Source organism: Heliangelus exortis, chromosome W, assembly GCF_036169615.1.
Source record: "Heliangelus exortis chromosome W, bHelExo1.hap1, whole genome shotgun sequence".
Lineage (NCBI taxonomy): Eukaryota > Metazoa > Chordata > Aves > Apodiformes > Trochilidae > Heliangelus > Heliangelus exortis.
The window spans coordinates 13867335-13894179 of NC_092453.1; the positions used below are offsets into that span (position 1 = coordinate 13867335).

The 26845-nt window shown below is 45.5% G+C and overlaps 2 protein-coding genes across 2 annotated transcripts in view; both read right to left on the bottom strand.

Annotated features, from left to right (window-relative positions):
* Positions 1-2401: 2401 nt before the first annotated feature.
* Positions 2402-12860, bottom strand: NARS1 (asparaginyl-tRNA synthetase 1). Its single transcript, XM_071729815.1, has 15 exons — positions 12729-12860; positions 12332-12414; positions 12117-12182; positions 11921-12013; positions 11620-11709; positions 11304-11382; positions 10583-10653; positions 10249-10335; positions 7771-7992; positions 7343-7542; positions 6763-6898; positions 5652-5765; positions 5123-5254; positions 4368-4499; positions 2402-3772 (listed from the first exon to the last, which is right to left on the bottom strand). Exons 1-15 carry the CDS (start codon positions 12769-12771, stop codon positions 3641-3643), a joined length of 1680 nt encoding a protein of 559 aa, XP_071585916.1. The 5' UTR covers positions 12772-12860; the 3' UTR covers positions 2402-3640.
* A 661-nt stretch (positions 12861-13521) lies between these two features.
* The window catches only part of ATP8B1 (ATPase phospholipid transporting 8B1), a 31838-nt gene continuing 18514 nt past the window's right edge, over positions 13522-26845 (bottom strand). Inside the window, exons 14-29 of the mRNA XM_071729710.1 lie at positions 25850-26058; positions 25030-25073; positions 24727-24883; positions 23486-23674; positions 22596-22708; positions 21968-22132; positions 21464-21575; positions 20739-20814; positions 20366-20498; positions 18976-19258; positions 18064-18287; positions 17225-17308; positions 16775-17020; positions 16396-16534; positions 15083-15213; positions 13522-14411 (exon numbers count right to left, since the gene is read on the bottom strand). Of these exons, the coding sequence (XP_071585811.1) occupies positions 14181-14411; positions 15083-15213; positions 16396-16534; positions 16775-17020; positions 17225-17308; positions 18064-18287; positions 18976-19258; positions 20366-20498; positions 20739-20814; positions 21464-21575; positions 21968-22132; positions 22596-22708; positions 23486-23674; positions 24727-24883; positions 25030-25073; positions 25850-26058 (2536 nt within the window). The 3' untranslated portion in view covers positions 13522-14180. The remainder of the gene's footprint in view (positions 14412-15082; positions 15214-16395; positions 16535-16774; positions 17021-17224; positions 17309-18063; positions 18288-18975; positions 19259-20365; positions 20499-20738; positions 20815-21463; positions 21576-21967; positions 22133-22595; positions 22709-23485; positions 23675-24726; positions 24884-25029; positions 25074-25849; positions 26059-26845) is intronic.

A 26845-nucleotide genomic window follows, 5' to 3' on the forward strand; every position in this document is an offset into this window, starting at 1 on the left:
AGGAACAAATTCTTCCTAATGAGGGTGCTGAGCCCCTGGTTGCCCCCAGAAGCTGTGGCTGCCCCCTCCCTGGCAGTGCTGAAGGTTGGATGGGGCTTGGAGCAGCCTGGGCTGGGGGAGGTGTCCCTGCCCATGGCAGGGGCAATTGGTCCTGAGCACCCGAACTGGTGCTGCAACCTTCCCAGAGAGGCAGAACGGGGTTCTCAGAGCTCAGATGGTGCCTGTGCCAGGGCAGCTCTGCAGGGAAGCTGTGCAATAGGCTCACCTCACACACAGGGACATGCACAGTGCTCATGGCGTGCAACACTGATGAGGAGATTGCCTTCTCCTGCTGGGAGGAACAGCGTTTCTTGGCTGGGGGCAGATACCTGCCCAGCTGGCTTGGTGACCAGCAGCACCCCTGCACAGCGTTTTGCACAAGAGGTGACTGATCCTCCATCCCACCACCTGCTGAGGTGCAGGGATGCTGGGGAGCAGAGGCGGCTGTCGGTGGGCAGGAGGAGTGGGACAGGGAGGCACCTCTGATCCTCACTCACTCTGTGTGCTCTGGGGCTCTCACTGCTCACCCTGGTGCCTTGGTCCTTTGTCCGTGATATAAACTCAGCCAGCATCACTGCAGGACCTGTGCCTGAGGAGCAGGGGGGCCAGGAAGAGCTGCAGCTCAGGCTGGAACAGGACACAGAACACAGACTGCTCCTGGCTTGTCAGACACACTGGAGAGGAGCACAGAGTTTGCCTGGTAACCTCCATTCCCAATAGAAACAAGTATTTTCTTTCTTCCCTTCATGATCAAAAAACCTGAACCGAGCCCCTGTGATAAATCAGGAACCGTGCCAATCCTATTTAACAAAGCCATGGTGTGTTCTGGAGCAGCATTTCATCATTACCACATTCCTGCCAGCCAGGTTTCAGCGGCTACCTAAGGAATTACTCCTTTTTATTCCACGGGTAAAAAAGTCTCATTCAGAGACTTTTCCCATGCAGATGGTGAGCCCAGCACCACCTCTGCGCCGCAGGCAGATGAGGGAACTGCACAGCAGTCCTCGTTCCACTCGGCTGCATCTTTCATCCCAGTCACCTTTTAAGCTCCTTATCTGATCTGCCTCTTCCAGGAGCACCTCTTAAGTCCTCAGACCTTCCTCTAGTAGCTCCCCTGATACAGAGGCTTTTAACCTTTACAGAGCAGCTCAGCCCTGCCAGTTTTAAGGACAGAAAATTGATTGCCAACGAATGATGTTTTTCTAGTAGTATCTTTTCCCAACCCTTCTTCTCTCTTCCCATCACTTCAGGCACTTGAAGGACATGTTTTTAATAGGAAACCTTTCTAGGCTCATAAATTCTTAAATATTCTGAATTAGAAGCCTCTTGAGCTCTCCTCTACCCCTAAGCCACCCCCAAAACATTAAAAAAAAAAAAATCTCACAAAAACAAAACCCCAAAGGGTACAATTGCTATTTGGTAGCATGTTCAACTCGGGGTGGGTTGACTTTTCCTGCAGTTCACTGCTACTAAGCTGTCAAGTATATACACTTAAAAGTAAGAAATTGGTAAGATTTTGATGCAGTCAAGCATGTTACTTTGTCTCCTCTTCCTCTAGTTTTAAGTTCTTAACATGCAGGCAGCCACCCCCAAACCACAGAAAATTTAGTTCACTAAATACTTCTGTAGGCATTTAAAGGGATCTTTTAAAGTTCTATGTTCAAAGAATAACTTACCAAAAGCAGAGAAGGGCAAGCATGAGAGAGCCAGAACATGTTACTGATGAACATTTTCTTCCATTTTGGCAGCAAAAGGCTTGGGGAAATCTGTGAAAATGGTGAATCCAAAGGTAGACAAGGAAGAAAACCACCTCATTTCTTCAGACATCTGTCATTCACCCTCAGGCAGCCTGTACTCACCCCCTCAGCCCCAACGATCCCCAAGGCATTAAATCCAGATGTTTAGGAGCTCTGGAAACCACCTCCTTTCTTCCAGTTGTATCAGGAGGTGAAGCAGATGTTACCTGCTTGCAAACCCGGCCTCACTTCAGGCAGCCACAGACACAAGCAGGCAGAAGTCACCACAGCTCCCCCAGAGCTGCTGCATTGGCAACCAAATATTCAGCACCACATTAATTCTCACCTATCCTCTCTACTGAGGCAGCTGAGGAGGTCTATCCAAATTATAAAAATTCATGCATTTGAGTTAATTCATGGAGATTTAGTTTAAAAAGAAAAAAAAAAAAAAAAAAAAAAGCTAGTTCCATTTTTTTTTCAGTATGTGTTTACTGCACCTGAAAATTCACTTTTCCTGTCCCTTAGCCATGCAGACAGTGCCTGGAAAAGGAGAGGGAGCTATGGAGGCTACCTGAAAGGAACAGGACAGACATTACAGGCAAAGAACTGCTGCCTTGCACACCAGCTTATGTTGCTAGAATTTATTGGCTGCTGACTTTAGACCAGTTCATATATGTAACATGCAAGATGCAGAAAACCAATCATTTATTACAAAAATATGGATATTGCACAGCTCAACGATTCTGTGAATGGCAAACTTGGATCAAGTCTTGGTGCAGGGACCAAATGATGCACCTAGCAAATTTTTTTTCTAAAATTTCTCTAGTAAAAGGGATTGCTTTATTTATGACTCAGAAGCACACAGATGACTCAACACATTAAATATTTCATTAATCCTATTTGAAAGCTTGATTACAGCCAGAGAAGCTGCTCAGATGCAGTAGCACAAGAGAACATGGTGCCAGTGAGGAAACAGGGAACTGCTCTACAAAGAAAACAAACTTTAGCAGGCAGGAAAGCACTTCTGGAACTACAGCTCTAGATGTAGAGAGGACAGCAATCCAGTCAGCACACAATGCTGAACTCCAATTGCATTTCAAAGCTACCAGTTTGCTCAGGTCTCCCCCCAGTCACTTCTGGTTTGCAACACCAGCACCCCACAGGGAGCAGGACAGAGCACAAAGCCTACCTCACCACCAACCTCAGCATCTGGAGCCAATAAATAATCTGAAAAAAAAGAACAAAACAAAAAACCCCCAAACAATCCAACCCAAGAACCCAGAGGGGAGCTCTGCGCTCAGGACTACACACCTTGCTACTGAATCAACTCAAACAGAACTTCCAATAGAACAGTAGGAGCTAAAAAAGTGCAGCACTTAATGCAATTATTCCCACTTTTAAACTTTTCTGACCTAAATAAATAATGTCTCTTCATACCATTCTCAGAGATGAGTATTTGGAAATCTGAAGAATGTGAAGGCCTGATTTCTCCAACATGAAATCACAAGAGAAAGCAAATTAAAATGAAAGCAAATTTAAAAATCAAATACCCAGTATATTTTAAGTTACAGAAGTTAAAAGCAGAAGCATATCTTGTTTTTTTAAACAACAGCTTACCAGGATCATTTTTTTATGTTGACTTGAGAGCGTAAAAGTATCTAACATTTTTTTCTAGGGCTTCTTCCAGCTAATTAGTAGCATTTTTCTTTACAAAAAAAGGGTTCAAATTTTCTTTCCACACCCTAAATCAGCATTTGTATCAGCAACAGGCTGCAGTAAGTTTTGTTCTCAGAAGGGCTGTAGAACAGCAGAGTGTCTGGTTGTTTTCCAGGGGGCAGCTGCTGAGTTTCCTGGGGGGTGGTGGGCTAAGGTTTGCAGCGCTGCACAAAGCGTGGGTAGAGGCAGACATCTCGGATGTGGTGACGATTCAGGATCCAGGTGAGGAACCTCTCCAGTCCCAAACCATACCCACCGTGAGGGCAAGTGCCATATTTTCTCTGTGAGATTAAAATCAGAGGGTAGATATTATTAAACACTGTGTTATTTATAACTGCAGTAGTACCGCCAGAGAAAAACAAAAAACAAACAACAAAAACTGAATGTTTCCAAGCTCATTTTCTGAATGCTGAGGAAAATGGACTCTGCTCTTTCCAGGCAAGGTATCTGTGCTTAGCTGTCCTGAGTGTCCCGGGGTAGCACAAGGACTCAGAGAAGAAAAAGAAAGGTGAAAAATAAAGTCTTGATGATTCTTCTTTTACCACCTCCTCCCCTTCTCTCCTCAGGCTAGCTAGGGCTTGGCTGTGCAGGCCTGTGAAACCAACCTCTCTTTATCTAACACCAAGCACTGCCAGGAGGAACAGACTTGCACAGACCAGTCCAAGAAAGAGGATTTGGTGAGGGCAGCTGCAGCACAGAGCAGTCCTAAGAGAAGGGAAACTGCTGCCTTTTGCACTTTGCCAGTGGTTAAATGATGAGCTACCCTGCACCTCCAAAAAAGGGTTCCAATTTACCCTGCATCCTCTTAAGAGCAGCTAAAAAAAAAGTCACCAAGTATTCCTTCTGAGAGGCAGCAGATCAATGTGCTGTACAAACCTGGTCAGTGTACCAGTAGTAGGGTGTGGGATCGATGCCCTCTCTCTTGTAGCCTTCCAGCAGCTCCTCACTGTCCCAGATACGCATGGAGCCACCAACAATCTCACCAACGTTAGGCATCAACACATCCACCTACAGCACACAACAGAAGACCAAACTATTATGATTAAGCTGCCTGGAGGAGGGGGAGGAAAAGTAGCCCAAACTTAAAACCGTAATTCCATAACACCTTTTACCATGGAACTTTAAATCTCCACGACAGGAAGGCAATTATACATAATATATATATTTTGAATATATATGATGAATATATGAATAACCAAACTGACTGGAATCTCTAATGCTCTTGACCACACTGTACTGTAAAAAAAAAAATTAAAAATCCAGACCCAGCACAAAAGCAACCAACCAAAAACCACACCACGGAGCCCCAAGCCCATCAGCATTCCTAACCACTACCACTCTACCCAGGACAGCTGGTGGTCACACACTGCAGCCTCCAAGAAGTGACACAACTACTGTCACCAGACCAGCTCTCACCTGAGGTCAGTGAAGAACGTGTTTGACATCATCACTGACACTTTATTAGCACTTCAGAGGTGCTTCACTTAATTCTATGGGATCAACAAGAGGCACCCAAACCAAAATCTGGTATGAATTCTCCAAGATTTTCCCATAAGACTCCTTCCCTTTGTGCTGCCCCACACTGACATGCTGTCCTGAAGGCTGTGACACTGTGCAAAACACCAACTTACAGACTCTGTAAGGCGGGAGTCGTCGTGACAGCGCTGCATATAGAAGGACTTTATCTCTGCAGGAAATCGGCACAGCAAGATTGGCTCATTAATGGTGTCTGTCATCAGCCTCTCAGGAGCCTCAGGAATATCCTAAGATTAGGGAAGGCTTTATTAATATTTAAAGCCACTCCAGTACCTTGAGTCCCACATGTATCAGGCAAGAAACAAAGACAGTTTCAGCCCACACGTATCCACACATTCACCCCAATGTACCTAAATGCTTCACAATATATGTCAGGGGGAAAAAATAAAATTAAAAAGTATCAGTTTAGCTACATTCCAAGCTTTCCTCACATTTCAGAGAAAAAAGAAAACCTAATCTGAACTGTACTAACCCTAACCCAATTCCAAACAAAACACATTCACACAGCAACAGCCAAACTCCACCATGGTCCCAGCTTTGTTCTTTAGGGGCCTGGTCATCCCAAGTGCAGGGCAGTGGGATTCTGCTTGCTTTTCATTCCAAAAGAGCCTCGGAAAGACTTACTTCCCCAAACTCATAGTAAGTGCCATCATCCTTCTTCACATCATGCTCCTTTAACCACTCGATGGCTTCAGTGTAGTTCATCCGTCGGAAGGGACGCTGGGGGGGCTGGAAGCCCTGCAAATGGGAGCACACAGAAAGGCAGCTGGAGAAGTGCCATCTGTAAAGGAGAATGCTTCTCTAGCTGATCAGCAAGTCCACCTCCAGACACGACAGGCACTACTCTTTCCAGCTCATGCATCAGCAAGTTATTCCTTGATAGATAAAGAAACTGAGTTCAGTACTGAAAAGCTAGAACCAAACACAACCATCTCCCATGCCCAGTAAAGCTCACAGATGCTGAGAGATGGCAGAAAAGAGAGGAAGAATTTTCAGCACTCTTTCCTGTTCTGTATGAACTCATTGCACGTGTAGGTGTCAAGCTGAGCCATTAACAGAGATTGCAAGGCCACAAAAGAACATTTTTGCTCCCCTGTGCTTCAGAACCTGCTCTTTGTGAGGTGGGTTGTACCACGTCCTGGACTAGGAGCCCAAATTTCAAGCTGAACTTCCATGTATTTATTATGAAAACAGGTCAAAATAGCAGGGGTGCTGAGGCTGGATGTGCTCTGGGAGAGAAGCTGGTGACTAGGTCAGCAGCCTCAGAGCCATCTTCTTGGCAAAAGCAACAGAAGACAAAGGGTCTCTAACAAATGAAAACAGCCTTACAGAGCTGCACATTCCAGGGCAGAAAGTGAAACACCAGTTGTTTCATTGCTCCCTTGTGCTCCATCTGCAAGCACCAGCAGATCAATATTACGAGCTCTGGGACAGAGGTTTTTATTCCACTGGTACAGTACACATTGCAATAAATCCCACCACATTGCTGGCTCCTGGAACTTGCTAGCAGGGAACATCTTCCCCACAGCCCTCTGCTTCTGGAAGAATCCCACCAGCCCTGCAGTATTTTCATGCTTTTAGTGTTATTTAGCACTGTTATTAATAACAATTAATACCAGTAAGCAGGCAGAGAGCCCTGCCATGCCCAAATGAATGTGCTGATCAGGAAAGGCTAAAGATGACATTATTCTTTTCTTTTTTTGGCTCTTCATGAGTGTTCCACATTGCTGCCTACCGGGTTGAGGTCACGCAGTAAGCCTGATGCAGGAGACTTCAAGACTCTGTCCACTACATCACAAACCAGGTTCTCCAGACGGTCCAGCAAATCCTCAAAGGTTATGAAAGGACATTCAGCTTCAATGTGAGTGTATCTGAAACACCAGTTCACACCATTACAAAACCACAGACAAGCAACAAACCTTTAGCTATGAAAAAAAAAAAATTACCCCACAAACCAAACCACACATTTTTGTCCCTTTTTGTTTCTCCCATTTCTACACTGTAAAAAAAAGTAAAGACAACAATATGCTTCTAAAACATAATAGCAACAGTATTTTTCTAAAAAGACAAATCTTTCTAAAATATGTGAGCTCTGCTTTGCCAAGAAACTCCTTCACTAAGAATAAATGTATTATGACCAGCTGGACAATCTCCAAGGCAGGGTAATAGCCCCCAAATATACTTGTGCTCAATCCTTCCATTAGCATTACACTGTTGTCAGCATGCTGAACATGATGTCACCCAGCTGCCTGCTCCTCCCCTGCTTTATGAACTCACTTATACATCACTAGCAAAGAAGAGTACTCTCTCCATACTCTGCCAAGTGCCTGCGGGTCCTGGACTGCTCAGCTCTGTATGACTGAGCAACACAGAAAACATCTCCTAGGGCTGGAATGCAGGTCTCCAGGTAGAGCTGGGAGGATTGTGTCAAGTAGGCCTCTTCACCAAAATAATCCAACTTGAACAGGGTGGAGCCTCCTTCCACCTGCGTCTGGACTAAAGTCGGTGGTGTGACCTGTTAAAGAATTAAGGGCAAAGATAAGAGCAGTGACATAAGGCACACTCTTCCAGAACACCTACCAAGCCTTTGCATGCACACACACAGGTACTCCAGCAGGCCAGAGAGGTGTGCAGGCTGTGTGGGAATCCTGCTGTCACGCTCACAGCCTCACAAGTGCCTGCACACTCAGCTCTGAGGCCAGCACACTCTGGTGGCAGCTTCCCAGGGCACAGCCACACTTACTTCATAGTATCCGTTGGCAAAGAAGTGGTCCCTGAAGGCCTGCACCACCATGGAGCGCACCTTGAAGATCTTGGACATGTTCTCCCCTCGGATCATCATGTGCCTGTTGTTCAGCTGCACATCAACCTCTGAATCCTCGTTGAGCAGGTTGTCAGCCCCTCCTGCTGGGGACAGCCCAATGAGCTCCCAGAAATCACAGTTCAGCTCATGGCCCCCTGGAGCCTGCCAAGTGGGAGAGAAGCAGAGGAATTTCAGAAATCCACTTCTCGCCCCTTGGATGTCACCACCTGGCAGAGATGTCAATCCAGCTGAACCAGACAGATGCTCAAATCCCAACTGCAGGATTCTCCAGGGGACTGCTCTGTAGCTCAGTCACACCACACTCAGCAGTGCCACTTGTAACCCAGCATGGCTCCTCCAGACGTGGTGTGAAAGGGACACAGTACTACAGACAGATCATCAGAAGCTTCCAGATGCATTTGGTTTCAGTTTAACCTGTCACAGGCAGCGGGGTTTATTGAGCTGGAAGAACAGAAAGCCAGGCAGAGGGACACTACCTACTGCCTTCAATATTTAGTGGTTATAGAGGAGATGGAGCCAGACTCATTGGAGGTGTCCATCTCGACACAAGAAGCAGCTCACTATGGGTACAGACCAGGCCTCTCCATTCCTGGTCTCACCAGCTCCCCCGTGTGGGTCACAGCGGGCTTCTAGCTCCTAAAATGTTCCTTTTTCCCATTCATAGCATTTTCAGGGTATACATTCAAATTCCCAAAGGCTAATCAACAGATGTTTGCAAAGGTGATGGTTTTGTTCACTGACAGCACTGTACCCTTGTGATGAGGCACCAAAACACAAAGTGTGCCTCAATTCCAAGACATTATGAGCAGCTATGATTAAAAAAAACCACAAGGTTGTTCAAAAAAAATGACCCCTGTTTGGCTGCATTTATTTTTAGAAGTCCCAGCAGTGCAAGCTACCAAAGGAAATGAGATCTTGGTAACTTCTGGTCAGCACACACGACAGGGAGCAGGCTGACATTTAACTGAGCCTGGCGCTCAAACCCTGGGCTGATCTCCTGGGGACAGGACCCGAGTGGCAGGGACAACTACAACAATTAAGCCTATCCAAATGTCATCTGCAAAGCATGCCAGGAGTGGCCAACAGCATATGGCTGACAAGGAAATTGAATTATCTGCAGAGCACCCCAAAAGGTTAACACTGTGGCTTTATTTCACGCACCACAGTGAGGGACTGTGTTGCTCTAACATTGTTTAATACATCTGGGAAACATTGTTTGAAGCACTATCACACTCCATTATTTTTTTCAGACGTTTTCCTTCTCCCTCTTACATTACTAGAGTTAGTAAACTTAATCAAGAGTTCAGAGAGGAGAATGCAGAGTGCCAGTCCACACAATAAAGCTCACTACAAGAGTTGATCACAATTTCATATACATAGCTAAAGATGTAAGTTACAGACTACCAGATTAAAGGCACAGCTGTCCTCTAAATCTCAACACTGCTGCTTTGCTTTCTCCTTCAGAAAAAGGGACACTACTATAAGCAGCTACCAAGAGCTCATGTCTTAAAATGGACGACTTAAGATTTAAATAGAACAAACCTGGCCTGAGTGTGCTGCTTCTGCATCACAGGTTAAGTTTTGCAACACAGGCCAAACTTCCTTTGCCTCTCAGTCACCTCTTAATAACCAAGTCAGAAATCTCACAATAATTGTCAGTACATCTCCTGCTACAGGCCTGCATGTCCTGAGGGCTGCACTGAGTTGCTGTCACAGGTAATGGTTGCTAAAAGCTTCTCTCCTGCTCTCAGCTCAAACCCTCTCGTGGATCACCCCTCGTGCACAGCTGCCTATCACAGATGTAGCCCTAACTCCAGATTCAAACCATTTTATAAACAGTAACAAGCATGTAGAACTAGACTGGAATGAGAGGCACCAGGCAAGCATCTTATTTGGAGACATAAAAATCATACCCGCCCAGTCATTAACCCAAGACCACCATGACACAGTTTTACCAAATAACCCAGAGCTACCTGCCTGGTTCATCCACCTGCCAAGTGCTGGAGGACAAACTCAACACAGTGAAGAGCCTACAAACCCACCTCAGGAACAAGAGAGTGAATCCCAAATTCTTAGCCTCACAAAACAATAACTGAATAAACTTCTTGTTATGGAAAATAAAGCTACGTTGCTCCTTTACCTTTAAGGTAATTTTCCAGCATTATATTCTAAGAAATATCTATGGGACACAGCAGTGGCAAACTGTTCTGGCAAAGGGAACAGTCACACAGCTCACCTGTCACACACAGCAGCAGCTTTGGGACAGTTGTTCTTTTCTCTAAACCAAATTCCCACTGGAACAATCTAGCAACTCTTCTCACCTCTGCTTCCCCTTCCATCAGGAAAATGAGAAAGGACTTAAGAAAAGGAGAACCCAAGCACAGCCACTCCCCATACCTGCTTGCCCTTGGGAAGGAGTTTCAGAGTGCCATACACTGCAACACTGCTCTCAGTGGAGAGGATCAGCCCATTGTAGCACTGACACTGCAGGGAGAGACAGACAAAGGCACTGTGAGGGTCACTTCTTGCTTTCAGATCTCCTGTGACACCTACTGGAGTCACAATTCAGATTAACTCTGTCAGGCTCTCACACTGACAACAGCACCCTCGTGGCAAGAGATATAATTGGACAGTTGGTTTGGGATAACTCCTAATGGTCTACAGCAAACAGGTGAGGTCTGAACACTTCACTCATTTAATGAAAGATCAGGATTAAATTGTCACAACTTACCAGTTCATCTGAAAGGACACACTGGAGAAAGCCTGTGCCATCTCTCAAAACGATGAACATCAGATTTTTTCCTAGTCAAAAAGAGAAGGTAAAATACCTGAGAGGTTTACTCATCAATGCACTGCAAGGGACCCACTCCCAAGACATCCCACACTGAGGTGCAGATCCTTACAAAAGGACTGTGATCACATCCTTCCCTTTATAAACCAGAGATGCTCCAGGTGAGCACTGAAGCACTGGCACAGTTACAGAAGCCTTTCACAGAGCTGTATTTTGTATAACAAGTTACGATGAGTCTCAACAGACTTGGGAAGAGATACCTGCTGGGATGGCACCACCGTGCCATGACCCTGGACATCCCTGTGGGACCATGAGCCTGTGTGCAGGACACTGACTGCACAGCCCAGGGTACACCCAGCACAGGCAGGGTGATGCCACTGTGAGCAGATGCTGCTTAGCTCCTCAGTTTGCAGGATGACTTTGAAATACAAAACAAGTCTTTTGAAGAAATTCTGCAGGACAGGCCACCCAACTTCTCAGCTACGACATGTCCACATGCTCACACAACAGGCAGGGTGCTCAGTGCTGAACCAAGAGGACACCAAACTGTGGCTCACACAAGGATGAGCAGGTGCTGATTCAGTGACCCCATCTGGAAGGCCCCTGTGTTTGCACCATCTCTCTGCAGAGGTTCAATAACTGGTAAATGCTTGGGGCTCACCTTGCCTCCGTAACCTGTGAATCCAGCCAAAAACCTTCACTCTCTGGCCTCTGTAAGCCCCCAGAGCACCAATCTTTACCTGTAAAGCAGGGAGCAGAAGCAATCAGAGACCAAGGTGTAAACTAAGAAGGTTCAGACACCCATCCAGTGCATGAGAAAGGCCAAAGCCTATGCACCAGAGGGGAAGGATAACCAGAAGAGCAAAGTCACATTCCTGGAGAGGAGCAGGACAGTGCCTTCCAGAGGCAGAGAGGGGATGGGATCAGGCTCTGCAGACAACACAGGCCATGGACCAAGCACACGGGATCTTACTCACACATTTTGGCTCTGGAAGACTAGGATCATTCTTGATAACAACCTTCTTAGCTTCCTCCAGGTTTTTCTCTCTTCTCAAGAGATCTTCTGCCTGGTTTAAAAAAAGAAAAGCCAGTACTGAATAGCTGTAAGCAGGTTCCCAAGTGGGGGAATCCACCACCTTCCCTGTCTGACTGGGGTCATCCCAACGTCCGACTGTCCTCATGGTGAAAAATTTTCCTCTTGTGTTCAAAGGGAATGCCAGCACTGCTCCAGGAGTTTGGAAAGGGAATGTGGAACGCTTCCCTCAATCTGCAGCTTACCTCCTTCTTCTCCTTGGCATCATTCTTCATCTGTTCCCTGTGCCACAGCTTTTTGACATTTTTCATCTGTGACTTTGAAATAATGGCCCATCTCTAAACCAATCCAAGAGGAGATAAGAGAGTATTACATCTGTGGCCCTTCACACACAGAAGCATTAAAATACTATTTACTAGGAAGCTCTTACTGCTACAGCACCTCGTTTTCTTTTTGGGAATCAACATAAATAGTAGGGAACGGTTCCTTTCCTGCTGTCATCAAAGCCTGAAAATGGGAAGAAAACAACAGATTCAGCTGGAGTCATCCTGACAGAGACCAAGCAGCCATCCCACTGCAGGCCAGGGCTGCAAAGCCAGGAATCAAGCAAACATCCCAGTGGGAAGGGAAGGGAAATCACCTGCCCCCATACTCACCTTCAGCACCGTCTTGAAGGGTTTCTTCTGTGTCCCATCACCAGTGGAGTCGTTTCCCTCTCGGTCAGACACATAGAGCTCCTCTGCAACACAAGAGCAGACACAGCACCCCTGAGCACAAACCCGCACAGAGGAAGGGGCAGCGATGGGACAGGGGGAGGCATCTGGGGACACAGGAGGATGTCAAATCCCCAGGGGTACCCGCAGCGACCGAAGAGCAGCAGCGGGGCAGAGGGGAGCAGGGTGATGGGCGGTCTCCATCCTAACCCCGCCGTGCCACAGCGGGACGGGACGGGACGGGACGGGCCCTGGCCCAGTGGTACCCCCCCGCTTCCTCCCCCCCTTCCCCGCCACAGCCGCTCCCCGCAGTCCCCCCGCACGGCCCCGCCGGGCTCACCCAGGCCCATGGCGGCCGTGGGTCCCAGCAGCTCCCCGGCCATGTTCCGCCGCACGCCCGCCCCGCCGGAAAGGGCCGAGCCGGCAGTCCCGCCCCGCGCTTCCGCCCCGCGGCCCAACCCGCACCGCCTGGCGTCAGCAGCCCGCGGTGACGTCAGAGGACACGTGCGGGGCGCGGTGATGGCGTCAGAGGGGTGGGTGTGTGTGCTGACGTCTCCGGTTCCGGTCCCGGCCCGGCGGCGCCGTAAGGCGGGACCCGAACCCCCGCAGTCTTGCAAAAACCCCGATGAGACGCGGTGTGTGCTGCACAGGGAGCGGGCGGGAGGAAACATCCCCGCATCCATCACCATGGGGAGCCACAGCACTCACACACAGCGTGGGCTGGGGCTCAGAGAGCAGCTGGACCGGACCCCTGCGTGGCCAAGGACACCTCCCGGGCTGCTCCATCCAACCCCCAGCACTGCCGGGGATGGGGCAGACACAGCTCCTCGGGGGAAGCTGGGATGGGCTGGCAAACACTCTGGGAAAATGCTTTTCCCTTTCGCAGAGGTGCCGGGCTGGCAGGTGAAACACTGCTACAGGCTGCCCGGTGACCAGGGAATAGTTTGGGGTGGAAGGGACCTCTAAAGGTCATCTAGTGCAACCCCCTGCAGCAAGCAGGGAAATGTGACCCATCAGTGACCCAAACAGGGACAGCAGAGGCACCTGGTCACAACCACAGAGTCAGGGGACACAAATGTACTTTGAGTTGGACACAGAGACAGAGAAACTGAGAGCAAGAGGGGAACAAACACCTGAGTGGGATCTCTTTATTCCGGGAGCAAGGAAGGGGTTGGCTGTGGAAGGAAGGCAGGTTCGGAGCCACCTCTGGATCAGTGCAGCCAGCTGCTGCAGGAGGAGAGAGGAGCAGAAAGCACACCCTGTCTGTGTCAGAATTCCTCATAAAACCAGACACTGGCTCCAGTTCATCACCAGATATTCCCAGAGAATCTCAGCCGGGTGAGAACACTCTCAAAAGTCTGATCACCTCTTAGTTATCCTGGCAGTGCAGTGTCACAAGTCAACTGCTGCTCAGCAGTTTGATTTTGGAGACAAAATATGAAATGTAGCTGCAGTTTTACACCAACACATTATTAAAATGTGAAACAGTTTGCAATTCCAGGCATCACTAAAAAACCCAAATAACTGCAAGGCAGGGGCTGTATGCCCTGCACATGTATCCTTCACGTGCACATTAAACAGAACTCGGTTGCTTGAGGATTGGTAGCTCCACAGAGACCTTTCTATGTTTCCAGTAGTCCAAAACCAGGAAGTTCTGTGATAAAACATAGAAATCTTCACATCCTGATGCCATTTGGTTAAAAAAAAAATCCTGAGTTTGTTTAAAAGAAAAAATACAATTCCCCTGTGTGTGCAAGCATTGGGATGAAAATCCTCCCCCAAAGGCAGTCCATCAGCTGGTTTCCCGAGCACCTGTGAGCTGGGCCAGGCTGTTTCCCAGGACTGCATCCAGCGGAGCTCTCTTCTTGCGGATGCTGCGCCCGGAGGCGATGAGGTCGGCGTAGCCGCGCTGGTGGGAGAAGGCGTAGGCGGAGCGGCGTGCGGAGACTCCGCGGCGGAACGCGCTCTGCCGCCGCCTCCACTGCTGCTCCTCCGCCAGGTACTGCCTGCGGTTCTTCTGGATCTGAGGGCAGAGGATCAGAGGGCTTTGTGGATTGCCAGGGAAAACGGAGAGCTGGCGTTGAGAACCCCCGTGGTTCTGTGCAGCCCTGAGCTGCTTCACAGGGGGGTTCTCCTGTTTGTGTTTGGGTTTTTCTGCAAGCGAGGGTACATATGCGTCTGCACATCACCACTGCAGGAACACTCCTGTATTAGTTTGAACCTCACTGATTTACCTTTAAATGTCTGAAGCACACCGAGGATGTGTAATTAATAGAAAGCCTCTCATGCTGTCACTTTAATGTCTCTTTGAAACAACACTACCACAATCTGGACTATTTTCATGCCCACTGGCCAGCTGGAGGCACAACAGAAGCAAACAAAACCTGTGCCCTGTGCTGTCACACGGTGGACTACAACACTGCCCAAATCCAACCCAAATCCCAGCCACCAGTTCCTCCCACACAGGTCTGTGTGGTTCTGGGAAGCCCAGTGCTCAGCCAAAGGATGAAGAAGCCCAGGCTGAATTGGGCTCATCCCATGCAGGGAGGTGCTGGGAGTGCAGAACACAAAGTGACTCTGCTTGGGAGGGCAAAACACCACAGCACAAACATCCCCCAGTGAGACAGCAGGCTGAGCCTGGCCTGAGAGCCGATCTGTGCCAAATTAACCACAGCAGTGTCAGGATCCACTCACCCTGTCACTTTCTGAAGGCCAAATGGCAGTCGACAAGAAACGCTGTGCCACTACAGGAAGTAAGCAAAGAGCAATAGACAAAATCATGGTCAGCCAGAGGTATGGTTGCCTCAGGGCATTTGGAGCAGCTCCTGAGAAGAAAAAGAACAAAAAATAGTTAATTAAACAATCAAGTAAACTAGTTATGAAAGACAAGTAAGATATCAAAAGCCACAGCTTCTTTCCTAAGGATCTAACATTCCACTGTTCTGTATCACAACACCTCTCATTCAGAGAATCACTGTGAAGGGAGCATAATAGGGAAGAATTTCATAAAGCACTTCTATTACTGTGTGTCCATTCACATCAGAGCCCTCCTGAGAGTTCCAGGACACTGCAGGACAAACCCTTGGTTGAGATAAATGGCTTTTGTCCTGCCTCAAAGTGTGTGAGGCAAGAAAAAGTCCTCCCAGTATAACTGGGATATACTGGGATATATATACATACATATATATCCCTATATGTGGGATAGAAAGTGAGCCATGTGTAGCAGCCAAACACCCAATCTCATGGAGTCATATCTTTAGGAACTCTGAAGAGCATAAAGTGATCAGGTAGGAAGAAGTTATAAAAGAAGCCTAAAACATTAATATAGGTCAAAGAAAAACACTATATTAGAGACAGTTACTTTTTCTCAACTGGGTTCAGCTTAAAAATGAGAACATAAAATTGAGGGAGCTTTCTATCTTGGGGGAAGGAGGTGAAATTTAGATCCAAGGTGACGTGAAATATTTGTCACTAGGAAAATTAGGAAGCACAGTTTTCTCCAGAAAAAAAAAAAAAAAAAAAGCCAACCAAACAAAAGAAAACAAACGAACAAAAAAACAAACAAAACCCTATAAAATTCCAACTGGCTGCTTACACCTCGCTGGACTTGCATCAACATCCCAAGGAACTGCTGTCAGCATTTGGCTCTTTGGGGCTTTCTGCTCTTTTCTGAACAGCATTTGGCTCTTCTGCTGACCAGTCAGAGCACCTTGGCAAAAGCATACCCTGCCAGATCACCACTTTCCCTTGAGTTTAGTTTTCATTTGCAGACTGCTGCTGCTGGGCCCTGTCAAGTTCCAGCTCATTTTCATGGAAAGAAAAGAGATACTGCAATCAAGCAACTGGCTCCAAACACAAACAAAATCCTTCCTTGGAAGAGAGTCAGTATTTTACATCATTTCCTTCCACAGGCACCAGGTTCTTGCCATGACATTTTGGCCACAGTTGTGCTCCAGTTACAAAGCTGCCTTAGACAGGAACAAGAAGCATGGAACTTGAGGACTGACCTGTGAACTGAAAGCCAGAAGGAAAGAGCACGTGGATTCCTGCACTGTGTAAGTCAAATGTGATACCAAAGTAAAGTGCAATACTCCCAAATACTGAAAAAGCATTTACAAAAGTCCAGTAAGATGTATCCAAGCCAATCTGAAAGCAAAACAAAAGACCCAAATCAGTTTATTAATTTATAATAATGTCAACTACTCTGAAGTCTGACAGCACTTTGTTTGAAACATCTCTCATCCAGTTACACATCCGTCAGCCAGAGAAGAGAGAAGGCAAAAAAGGGAAGCTTTCTGCATGTTTATATTTGTAGTAGACAAATTTAGAAACATGCTCAGAAAGTGTTTTCAGAGCTACAGAGATCAGGAAGCTAAGGATACTTGCCTGAAAATTGACAACAAATATCAGAGAAGATGCAGCTGTGACAGCAAATGACTGGTAATCTGAAGGTGCTTCTCCATCTTGTCCCATAGTTTTAAGGTAAGCTCCATATGGTATGAAGAATATTATCAGTGAAGTGATAGCTCCATGAAGCAAACTGATAAAGAATTTCTTGTAGTTAAAAAGTAAATCTTTCTGTCCCAAAATATACAGTCTAGGGAAGCGAAGACTCAGTTTGTCACTCACGTCCTTAATAAAGGGGAAGAGTGGAAAAAAAAAAAAAAAAAGTTGCTGGAAAGAGGAATACATTTTATAAAACCAAAAAAAAAAAACCCCAAACAACCCTTCCCCCAAATGCCTTGTACATAAGCCAAAGTGACCAGTCCCAGTGTAATTAAAGATTTAATGTTTTATGCCTTTGGATTCATCTGTAGTTAACAAGATGGAGAATACCTGGTCAAGCAAGCCAACCAGCAGAACTGGGAGACTGGAGTACAGGACATTGTACAGTGTGATGAACCAGTCTTCATATGCTGTCTGCAAGAAGAGGAGCAATTTCACTGGTTAGGGATTTCTTTTTGAAGAAATCTTTCCCTCCCAGCTCCAGATAAAATCCACATGTGCTCTACTACAGCATTAAATTACCTGTCTCAGAGTTTACCCAAAAGACAAGTAGCACGTAGCTCCAAGCTGTGCTGAAACTATTTTTAGCCTGCATTAAGCTACCCCACTCCTTGCTAAACCACCAGTGTCACCTGTCCTGGAACACTCTCAGACCCAAACACCTCTCACCAGGTGTCAGCCTGGTTTGGCTGTGACGAGCACCCAGCACCTCCCGTGCAGGCCTGGGAGCCCTGGGTTCTTGTTATGTTCTGCTTTGCTCCCAACCTTTCAACTCTACGTGAGCTTCAAACACTGCCAGTTATAGCAAGCACATTTCAAGCCTTTCCAGTCAGCAGCTGAAGAGAAAAAAAACTGTGGGTTTGTTTTCCTCCTGATAAACACATTCACTGCCTCACTTCACCTGGGAATATCTGGTTGGGAAAGGTTTCCCTAACTGCTCTACAACAATTCCTTCCTCCCTGTACAACTCTGATACTCACTTTAGTGGCTGGAAACTGTAACAACTGCTGGGCTTGTAACTAATTAGATGAGTAGCTCTCATCTGTTCTCCTACAGAAATTACTGACCATAACTTCAGGTTCCCATCACTTCCCAGGCTAAGCCTTTGCTGTTCTGCACTCAGACACAGATCTGCTTCTTAGCATTACACACAAGCACAGCCCTCTCACCTGGGCAGAAAAGCCATTGAAGAACGAATACCAGATGTGGACGAGCGTAAAAGCAAAGTTTTTGTAGAAAAAATATCTTAAAAACTTGCACATCCTGATGTAAGACCATCGCCCGTGGACCAGCAGCAGCCTCTGGAGGTAGCGGAACTGCCCAAAGGAGTAATCACTGGACATGACAGCTTGCATCCCTTCTTGGCCACTGATCCCAACTCCAATGTGGGCAGCTGAGTGAAGGAAACAACCACCACACACCAGTGAACAGCAGGAAGGGAACAGTGTGGCCGAGGGCAAATCTATCAGTTTCTGTTGCCTGTTTCAGGTTTTCTGCCCCCCTTTCCTCCTGCCTGGAGCCCTCCCTCGCCCTGCTCCTCACTGCCTCCCTCTCCAGACTCACCTGGATTCTCTCTCAGTGCTTGCTCTGTCAGAATGGGCACTGGGAAATTTCACCAAGGGAGAACTAAGCGGTGAGACAGAGCCAACAACCCCCTGAAGGATCTGGCCAGGCAGTTTACAAACACTCTCCTAACATAAACCAGATCCCAGAAGTTGCTTTCTCAGGAAGCAGTTCAGAGAGCAGCAGCTGCAGTGCAGCATGGATAATGCCTCCAAGCATTGCTTTGCTCTTTGTATTTCACTTCTGTGACCCACAACAGGATACTGGATGTAATTCTAGTCCCTTCCCAGGGAATGTCTACTGGAGAAGCACATTAGTAAAAACTACTAACCATTTCACAGAGGGCTTCCTCAGAAAGGGAAAGCACAGGCACAGAAGCCAGCAAAGCCTAAGCCATGTGAACGTGGGTAATGAGACAGATGGTAGAGTCTTCTGAACAAAGAGTAATAGTGAAGAGACTGCAGAAGAGTGCCCAGAAGAGATCTTTCCTACTGAGAGGAGATTTACAGCTGCCTTACTTTTAATCATGTTCACATCATTGGCACCATCCCCAATAGCCAGGGTAATGGCTTTCTTATATTTCTTCACCAGCTCGACCACCATGGCTTTCTGTTTCGGGGTCACTCTGCAGCAGATCACAGCCCTGCATTCACAGGCCAGATCCACAAAGTTCTGCTGCTGCTGTTCTTTGTAAGCTTCAGCCCTCCTTCTCTTCTCACTTTGCTTTTTTTCCTCTTCTGCTGTTCTGGGGAATTTCAGTTTAAGTTTCTTCTTCTTTTTCTTCTCTTGCAGGATTTCATTCTGTGTAACAAAAATACTTTATGTCTCTTCTACACTATTCCAAACCACACTCCAAGGGCTGCTTGTACAATACAGGTAATTTCATTATGCTCCCATCACCCACTTATAGCATTTTAATAAAATGCTCATGCAGAGGAGTGAACAAAGAGCTATGAAAACAATGAAAAGAATGTTCTTGGTGGGATTAACAAAAGTCAAATGCTTGAATTTAGCAGCACAGCACCTCTTGAAGAGTTTAAGGGAGCATTTCTTCTGATGGGAACTAATGCACTTTTGAAATCACTGTATTTAAAGTATTTAAACTTTCCTGTCTCCTATTTCCCCATCTCCTAAAGGAAGCATGTGTGGGGTCAGCCCTGTGGCAGCTCAGCTGGGCAGGGGGTAACAGAGACCTGCAGCCTCATCTGCTGCTCCTGCTGAGCTCCCCCTTGGCATCCCTGGCCTGCTTCCTATGCCTCATGCACGGGTGGGCTTCTCTTTAGACAAAAGAAAGGTTTTGGGCTGGAATGCTGAAACGTGGCAGGTGGTCCCTGGCTGTTCTCTGGACTTGCTCCTTTGCAGGTGTCTGTAGGAGCAGCCTGCCAGCAGGGTGGGTAATAGTCACTGAATTACTGCTGGTCATCTCTCTGCTAAAAGCTTTTTTCTGCTCTCTCAGCTCCTGTGAGAGCACTATATTGCAGGGCTGAGCAGGAAATGTCTCTTTTGTTTCTACTCTTTCCGTCCCATCTCTCATTTCAAGCACGATTTCTGTGCCTGTGCTGGGGCCATGCATCCTGTAGTGCTGGCAGGATCTCTTTCCCATTTTTAATCCATTAGACCAGAATCCCAGTGAAGAATAAACACACTGAAAATCAGACTGTGCCCTTTCAGGGGCTCAGCTTTACTTTGATAGCAGCTACCAGGCTGAAATGAAAGGCCCAAGACATTTCTTTTGTTATTGGGAACTATTTTCAACCTTCAAAACCAACCAGCAGCACAATGGACTCAAACTTTTTGTTGACTGGTTTAGTGCAGCTGCCCAATTAACAGAGTCCTCAGTGAAGGACATGGTGACCTGGTGGCACCCCCTAAATCTTAATTACACAGGAAAGTAACTTGTGTACATACCAGCCAGGAGCCAGTGATTATTAAAGCACGATCTCTACTACCCTGGAAGAAGGGCTCGTTCATCCTCAGAGAGGAATGGGGACTGGATCCTGCTCTGTTCCTCTGGTTTTCCAGACGAGTTTGAAGAAGAGCACTGGAAAGAGAGGTGAGAACTATTACAGAGAAATCAAGGACAAACTTTAAGCTAGATCCAGCCCAGACTAAAAATCTGGAAGAAAGGAATGCAGATTCCTTTGCAAGGACTTTTTTTGCCATGTGTTAGTTGATGTTCCAAGCAGTGCTAAAGCCACAGTGGAAAGGAGATCCCACTAGTTTGATATCATTCCTGCAGTTTCACATCCCACTAAAGAAATCCTTTGTGCTTTTCACTTGCCTGATATCTTCTCCATAGCAGATTGTTGTTTCATCTGTTAAGAGTTCACACGAAAACCCAATATTTTCAGCAGTTTCTACAACAACAACAACAACAAAATTTAAAAAAAGGAAAGTATTTACTTAAATTGCTGTCATGAGTAACTGTTGGGAGCAGTCAGAAGTCCCTCAGGTCCTCATAACTAATTTTTGAAGTTATGCTTCAGTATGAGAAGTTCCCTTTTGTTACCATCGTGGATGAACAGAAAATAAAACATGCTTGAGTCCAAATTTAAATTTAATTCCATTTTTTGAGATGAATTAATAAAATGTGTTGCTGAACTGCAGGCTAGCAACTACCAAAAGAAATGCAAATCAGTCTCTGTCAGCAGCACTTGTGATTTCTTTGTAAAGTAAATTTTCACTGTGTGTTGTGGTGTTAAAACCAGGTTGTCCTGCACTTGCTTGGTGTTTGGAAGAGCAGTAGCTGGGTATTTCCCTGCAGAAGACAGTGACAAGACCAGTCACCCAGTCTAATCTGTAGGAGTCACACAGGAGCCCATCCAGTAACTCTGGCCTGGGAACAGCTGGCATGGAATTCTGCCCAGTTCAGAAATTCCAACAGTTTTGATTTAAGTGGAGTTTCCTTGGGAGCTTTCTGGGAACACATAGTTTAATTCTAGCCTGCGTTTATCCCAGTCCCTGTTGTGCTCTTTGTACCAGCTCTTTGGCTGTAAGTAAACTCACCCTTTTTGTCACCAGTAAGCACCCAGATTTTAATGTCTGCTTTTGAAAGTCTGGAGATGGTTTCTGGAACACCATCCTGTAGCTTGTCTTCAATAGCTGTGGCTCCCAGCAGCTGGAAGATATTTGAAATACAGGTAGGTAGTAGGAGTAAATAGTGTGTATAGAAAGCTACTGTATGCAGTGTCTGTGTGTAGAAGAAGGATTCATTTTCAGTTGAGAATTAAACTGTTCTGCAGATGTTTTCCATCTAAGGTAGATTTCAAGCTCAGAATTCAATAAAGACAAACTTATGCCTAGAGAAGTGTCCACACTGAAAAATAAGCACTAAAATACATTTCAATTCATTCTATAAAGCTCTAAAATTTAGCATGGCTCTAAACTAAAAAAAAAATACTTACAAGATCTAGATAAAAATCTAATAAACAAGGATAACTTATTTTCAAAAAGACCTGTTTATTCTTATCTAAGGATAAAAGTATACTAAGAAAATAAAGCTTTACTTACAATCAAGTTTTTTTCTATTTCCTCATATACTTTGTCCAGAGCTTCATCACGATTTGTTGTAGCTATACTGGCCTCCACAAACTTTTTATTCCATTCTTCAAACTCATCATGACTAATGTCTCTATAGCACAGGCAGAGTGTCCTAAGAGTTTCATTTGCAAAAATCTGAAAGATAATTTAAAAAGCACATCCACAAAACAAAACCCTTTATCTGCAATCCAAACGTAAGAGGTAAGATCGTAAACATTTGGTAAGACTGATAAAACAAATCTGTCTGCATAATTATTCCTGGACATTTCAGAAATGCCAAAAATTAAATTATAGCTGACAAGACAGTCTGAACTGAGAGACTGGAGAGGTGCCAAAAAGAGCAGAGTGTAGTGATAACTATGAAAAAAGAGCACGTAGCCAAATTTTAAGTTCACTTTTCATGACACTCCAGTGAACACATTTTTAAGGTCATGCATGAAAACTTATATTGCTTTGATTGTTTCTCAGGCTTGAGACTTGTAGGACCCATTACAGGTCTGCATTTGCTTTAATAGCTCAGGAGAAGGAAATTAATAAAATTGGATTATAGTATGAAATTAAAAAATAATTAAAAAAATAATATAAAACACAAACATACATCTAGTGCTTCTTCTGTAGCTTCTTTCTTTGGATTCCTTGGGTGCAACCGTTCATAAATTACTGTGTCAGCTCCCTTACAATATAGCCTTATATTTCCACCTGATTCTCTTACTGTGAAGTAAAATGTGAGAGGAGGGACAGGATGTTAGAGTCCATTTAAATAAAGGAATAGTTTCCAGTGAGATTTTTCAGTCTACTTCAGTTAAGTACCAAAACTGCAAGACCATGTTTCTTCTTCATCCTCTCTACTGTTGTTCAGTTAAGTAATCTTCCTGACAAGTACATCTCTCCTCTTTCATGACAGGGTAGGATACTTAAAAGCTCCAAAAGATTATGTTTTGGACCATGGTTCATACACTGTTAACATCTCACTCACCCACAGGAGCTGGGCAGAGACATTTGTCAGAGATGTGACACACCATAACCATGATCTTAAAAAACAGCAGATCTCTAACTGATTCCCATGGGTTCCAGTAACCTATTTCTGTAAAGACTGTTAAGATCCAAACTGAAAGAGCTACTTACACCTCAGCCTGCATACCCAGTGTTCCGACAGCTAGAGGAACACACAGCTGGTTTGTTCTCTGGGGGAAAAGGGGAATAAATCCTCTTTGCAGCATTTCTTCAGGTCTATGACTCTACTAAAGGGACCCAAGATTGTCTTCAGCAGAGGCCACATCTGAGCCCCAGGACTGCCTAGGGGACACACTGGCACCTCACTGCAAAGCCTCTCTTTTGCTACCCAGAGCTGTGTGGGTTAAAATCTCCCACAGGAGTGTGTGCTACACAGCTGTAAGTCCTGACTTCAAACTGCTTCCCTGGCACCCCCTCTTTCAGCCATGAGACACAAGTGGCCCCTCGTGCAGAGGTTGGTTGTGATGGGCTCACCAATGACAGACATCCGCTTCCTGTCGCTGTTGAAATCCAAGATGGCAAGGACATCATAAGTTCTTTCAATCCCCATTTCACTTATGGTGATGGTATTCTGTGTCCGTGACAGGAAAACGTAGCCAAAGTTTCTGGCTGCTGTAACCAGGGCCCCTTCATCTGGGGAAGCTGCTTGGTAATAGAGCTGGCCTGGACCATGGAAAAAGTGAAGAGAGAGGCAGGGTACACCTGAGCATTACAGGGGCATTTGGACACCTCAGAGAAAAAATTGACACACATTTCTGTGCCGTGAACACAGAGAAGAGGGAGTAGAGACAGCCCTGCTTTTTATTATGTGTGCTTTCCAAACAGTCACAGGACCCTCTTCCCTCCAGGTAGAAAAGTAAAAACCGTAACTTCTCTGTCTCAAAACAAATATAACTCAAATATTTTAATTTCTCAATATATCATTTTAAGCATTTCCAAAGGAAGCTCCACAGAACAAGTCCTTGGCCACAGACATGAACATAATGTAGCAGAAAGAGGAAGAGTAGGAAAGGCAAACAAGGACAAGAGATTGTTGGTTTCACGGAGACCTGGCAAAGGTGGAAGTAAAGCAGTTTCACTCTTTAGTATTTTAACTGAATCTTCCAACCTTCTTTTTCACATTCATGAATGTTTCAATATCTATTCACCTTTAAATTTAGTTTCTATTACATTTCTGTAATTCTTTTTGGTTCTTTGCTGTCAGTACTCTTAGGACAGACATCCATGACTTGTGGAGGTGAGTGCAGGAGTAAGACATGAAAGTCTCATGCTGAAAACACTTGTTTCTTCACACTGAAAACAAGTTTCCAAATGTGTTTGTACTTTCACACGTGTATGTGGAACCAGAGACCATGCTATGTCTTTATTGTTTTATTTGTTTATGCTCTGGAGATTTTAAAGATGTATTTGAACAGACACAAGAGCTGTAAGATGAAAACACAAGACCTCTGTGTAAACTGTTCCATTTCTGTGTCTGCTGTTATTTAAGATACTGACTTGCCACAACTGTAACTGCAATAAAGACAGCCCTCCTCCCTCCCATAAAGAATCAGATAAACTCAGCACAGGGAATAGCTCTTGCTTTTGTTTCATTTAATTAGCAGCCTAACACTCCTTCTAACTTACGGGACCGAACTTCAGACCCCACCCTTGTGCAACTGGATTGGAGTTTTTGGTTCCTTTACACAAGAAAAAACCCAAATAAACCTACTCACCTTCAGAAGTGTCAACCATGACTGTGTGGCAAATGGCAAGCAGAAAGAAGAACTTTTGAACTTCTGGCTCCTTTCCAGCTTTTATTTGCTCTATCAGGTAGTGATCGTAGAACAAGAACTTTCCATCTGCGTACATGTTCCAGCTGAAATCCACCTGCTGCTCAGAAAACAGAAGAAGAGAGAATCTGTGTTACCTCCTGTGCAGCTGCTTTGTGCCTACCTGCATCTCTTGATGCTTTGGCAAGGGAACCTTCCCTCTTCCACAGACACTGGGGACTTCACTGCCAGATGGGACTGACCTACCTCAGGGTGGCTCTGAAGCTGCCCCGCTTCATCCCGACAGTCTCCTGCAATGCAAGCACCATCACTTAGAAGGCACAGGACAGAATAACAGAGGTTTTGCAGTCTAATCACAAAATAAAAAATACATACAATATCTACTACAATAGAACAGCTCAGATTTTTTTAAAAAAGGCAAATTAATTCACAGCAGCTGAACTTGTGTATCCCAGAGACACCAAAGCAAACACAAAGGAAAAAAAGCATGCCATGGAATTGTCATTAAACATCCATGTTGTCTTAAAAGTGCTTTCACTATCAGAAATTCCTCACCTCTTCAGAAGGAGGATGTTTCATAAGCACATGGCATTAGCACACTGAGTTCTTCATTATTTGGAGTTGCCAAACAATAGTTTGGAAGTACATATGCTGCCTATACCAAAAATTGAAACCCAGACAGGACTGAACATGGAAATAACTAACATGGAAATGAAGAACTGCTGATTGAACTCCTTAAATGTTTTTATTTCTTTCTAGATTAATTCTGTCCCTGAAGGACTTCTACCAAACATAAACCTTTCTGTAAATCACTAAGTCCTGACTTTTCTACTGAAACATTTCTGTTCAAGTCAATCAGTTTCCTCTTTTTGAAGGGGAAACTCCCAACAATTCAATTTTACTGGAGCTTTACTCCATGACAGAGCTAAATTGTGGCAGCTCAGTTCAACCTAAAAAGCCTCATGTGCAAACATTACCACTCCTGCTGGTTTGTGCAGGGGCTTCCCTGTGTTCCTCTGACAGCCCAGAACTCCTGTGCCAGCCATGGTTTCCACACCAGACTCACCGTATCTTTGGCCATTTATGCAACATTTTTTAAAGGTCATGATGTTCTGTGTAAGGGTTCCTGTCTTGTCAGAGAAGATGTACTGGATCTGCCCCAGCTGCTCGTTCAGTGTGGTGGTCCTGGCCTTGGCAGCCGTGTCCTTCTCAGGGTAATACATTTGCAGGTCCCAGTTTATAAAATAGCTTTGGCCCAAACGGATCACTTCCACACTGAGGGAAACAAAATGAGTTTTCTTACTGCCAGTAGCAACTCGTACTTCAAAATACTGACAGGTTATCAGATCCAGGGGACTGGGGCTGTTTTCCAGGACTCAGATTGCCCACGTAGCTTAAGACCAAAGGATTGCACTTAGCAGAAGGTTGGGGAGCACCATCATCCCTGCAGCAGCCACTCAGCTGAGCTGGGACCACACAGCTCAGCTTCAGCAGCTCTGCAGCAGCTGGGGAAAAGCATTTCAGCCTCATCAAGCCCAAAGCATCAACAGAAATCCCTCTGGGGAAGAGCATTTTAAGTACAATGTGGAGAAGATCAATCAGGTAGGAGTCTGGATGACTTCAAGTATCTTACAGACAGGTTTGTCAAAGGCAAAACTATTCACATTTTATGGAGCAATAAGTCCCCTTTTTGGGAAACAAATCTAGAAAACATGATTTTTTTCCATTTTCATATTATTTTTTCAAGTAGTTTCCTTTGTGCACTGTGATTGTGGAGTTAGACTGGGAAGATAAATACTACAGGATCCAGTCTCCAATTTTGTCAGTGATCACTGCTTGGGAGAACTTTTTCCTTAGTCAAATACAGAGCAGATAGGCTTAAAACTGTAGGAGAAGCTTTGAATTCTAAGTCAAAGACTCCTGACTGATGAGTTTATTTGAAAACCATACAGATTGCTCTCTTGTAAACCCTCAGTGAAGAAGGTGAGTGTACCTGATGTCTTTTTAGTGAGACAGAGAACTAATATTCTTTCCCACCTGACATGAAGCTGCACTTGTTACC

Excerpts from the sequence above, each read along its gene's own strand:
- NARS1 (XM_071729815.1), bottom strand. The coding sequence starts at position 12,771 with ATGGCCGGGGAGCTGCTGGGACCCACGGCCGCCATGGGCCTGG. Across the intron at positions 10,336-10,582 it reads GTGTCCTTTCAGATGAACTG|TGTCAGTGCTACAATGGGCT; the intron begins GTAAGTTGTGAC and ends CTCTCCCTGCAG. Across the intron at positions 7,543-7,770 it reads TTGCCAACGGATACTATGAA|GTCACACCACCGACTTTAGT; the intron begins GTAAGTGTGGCT and ends ATTCTTTAACAG.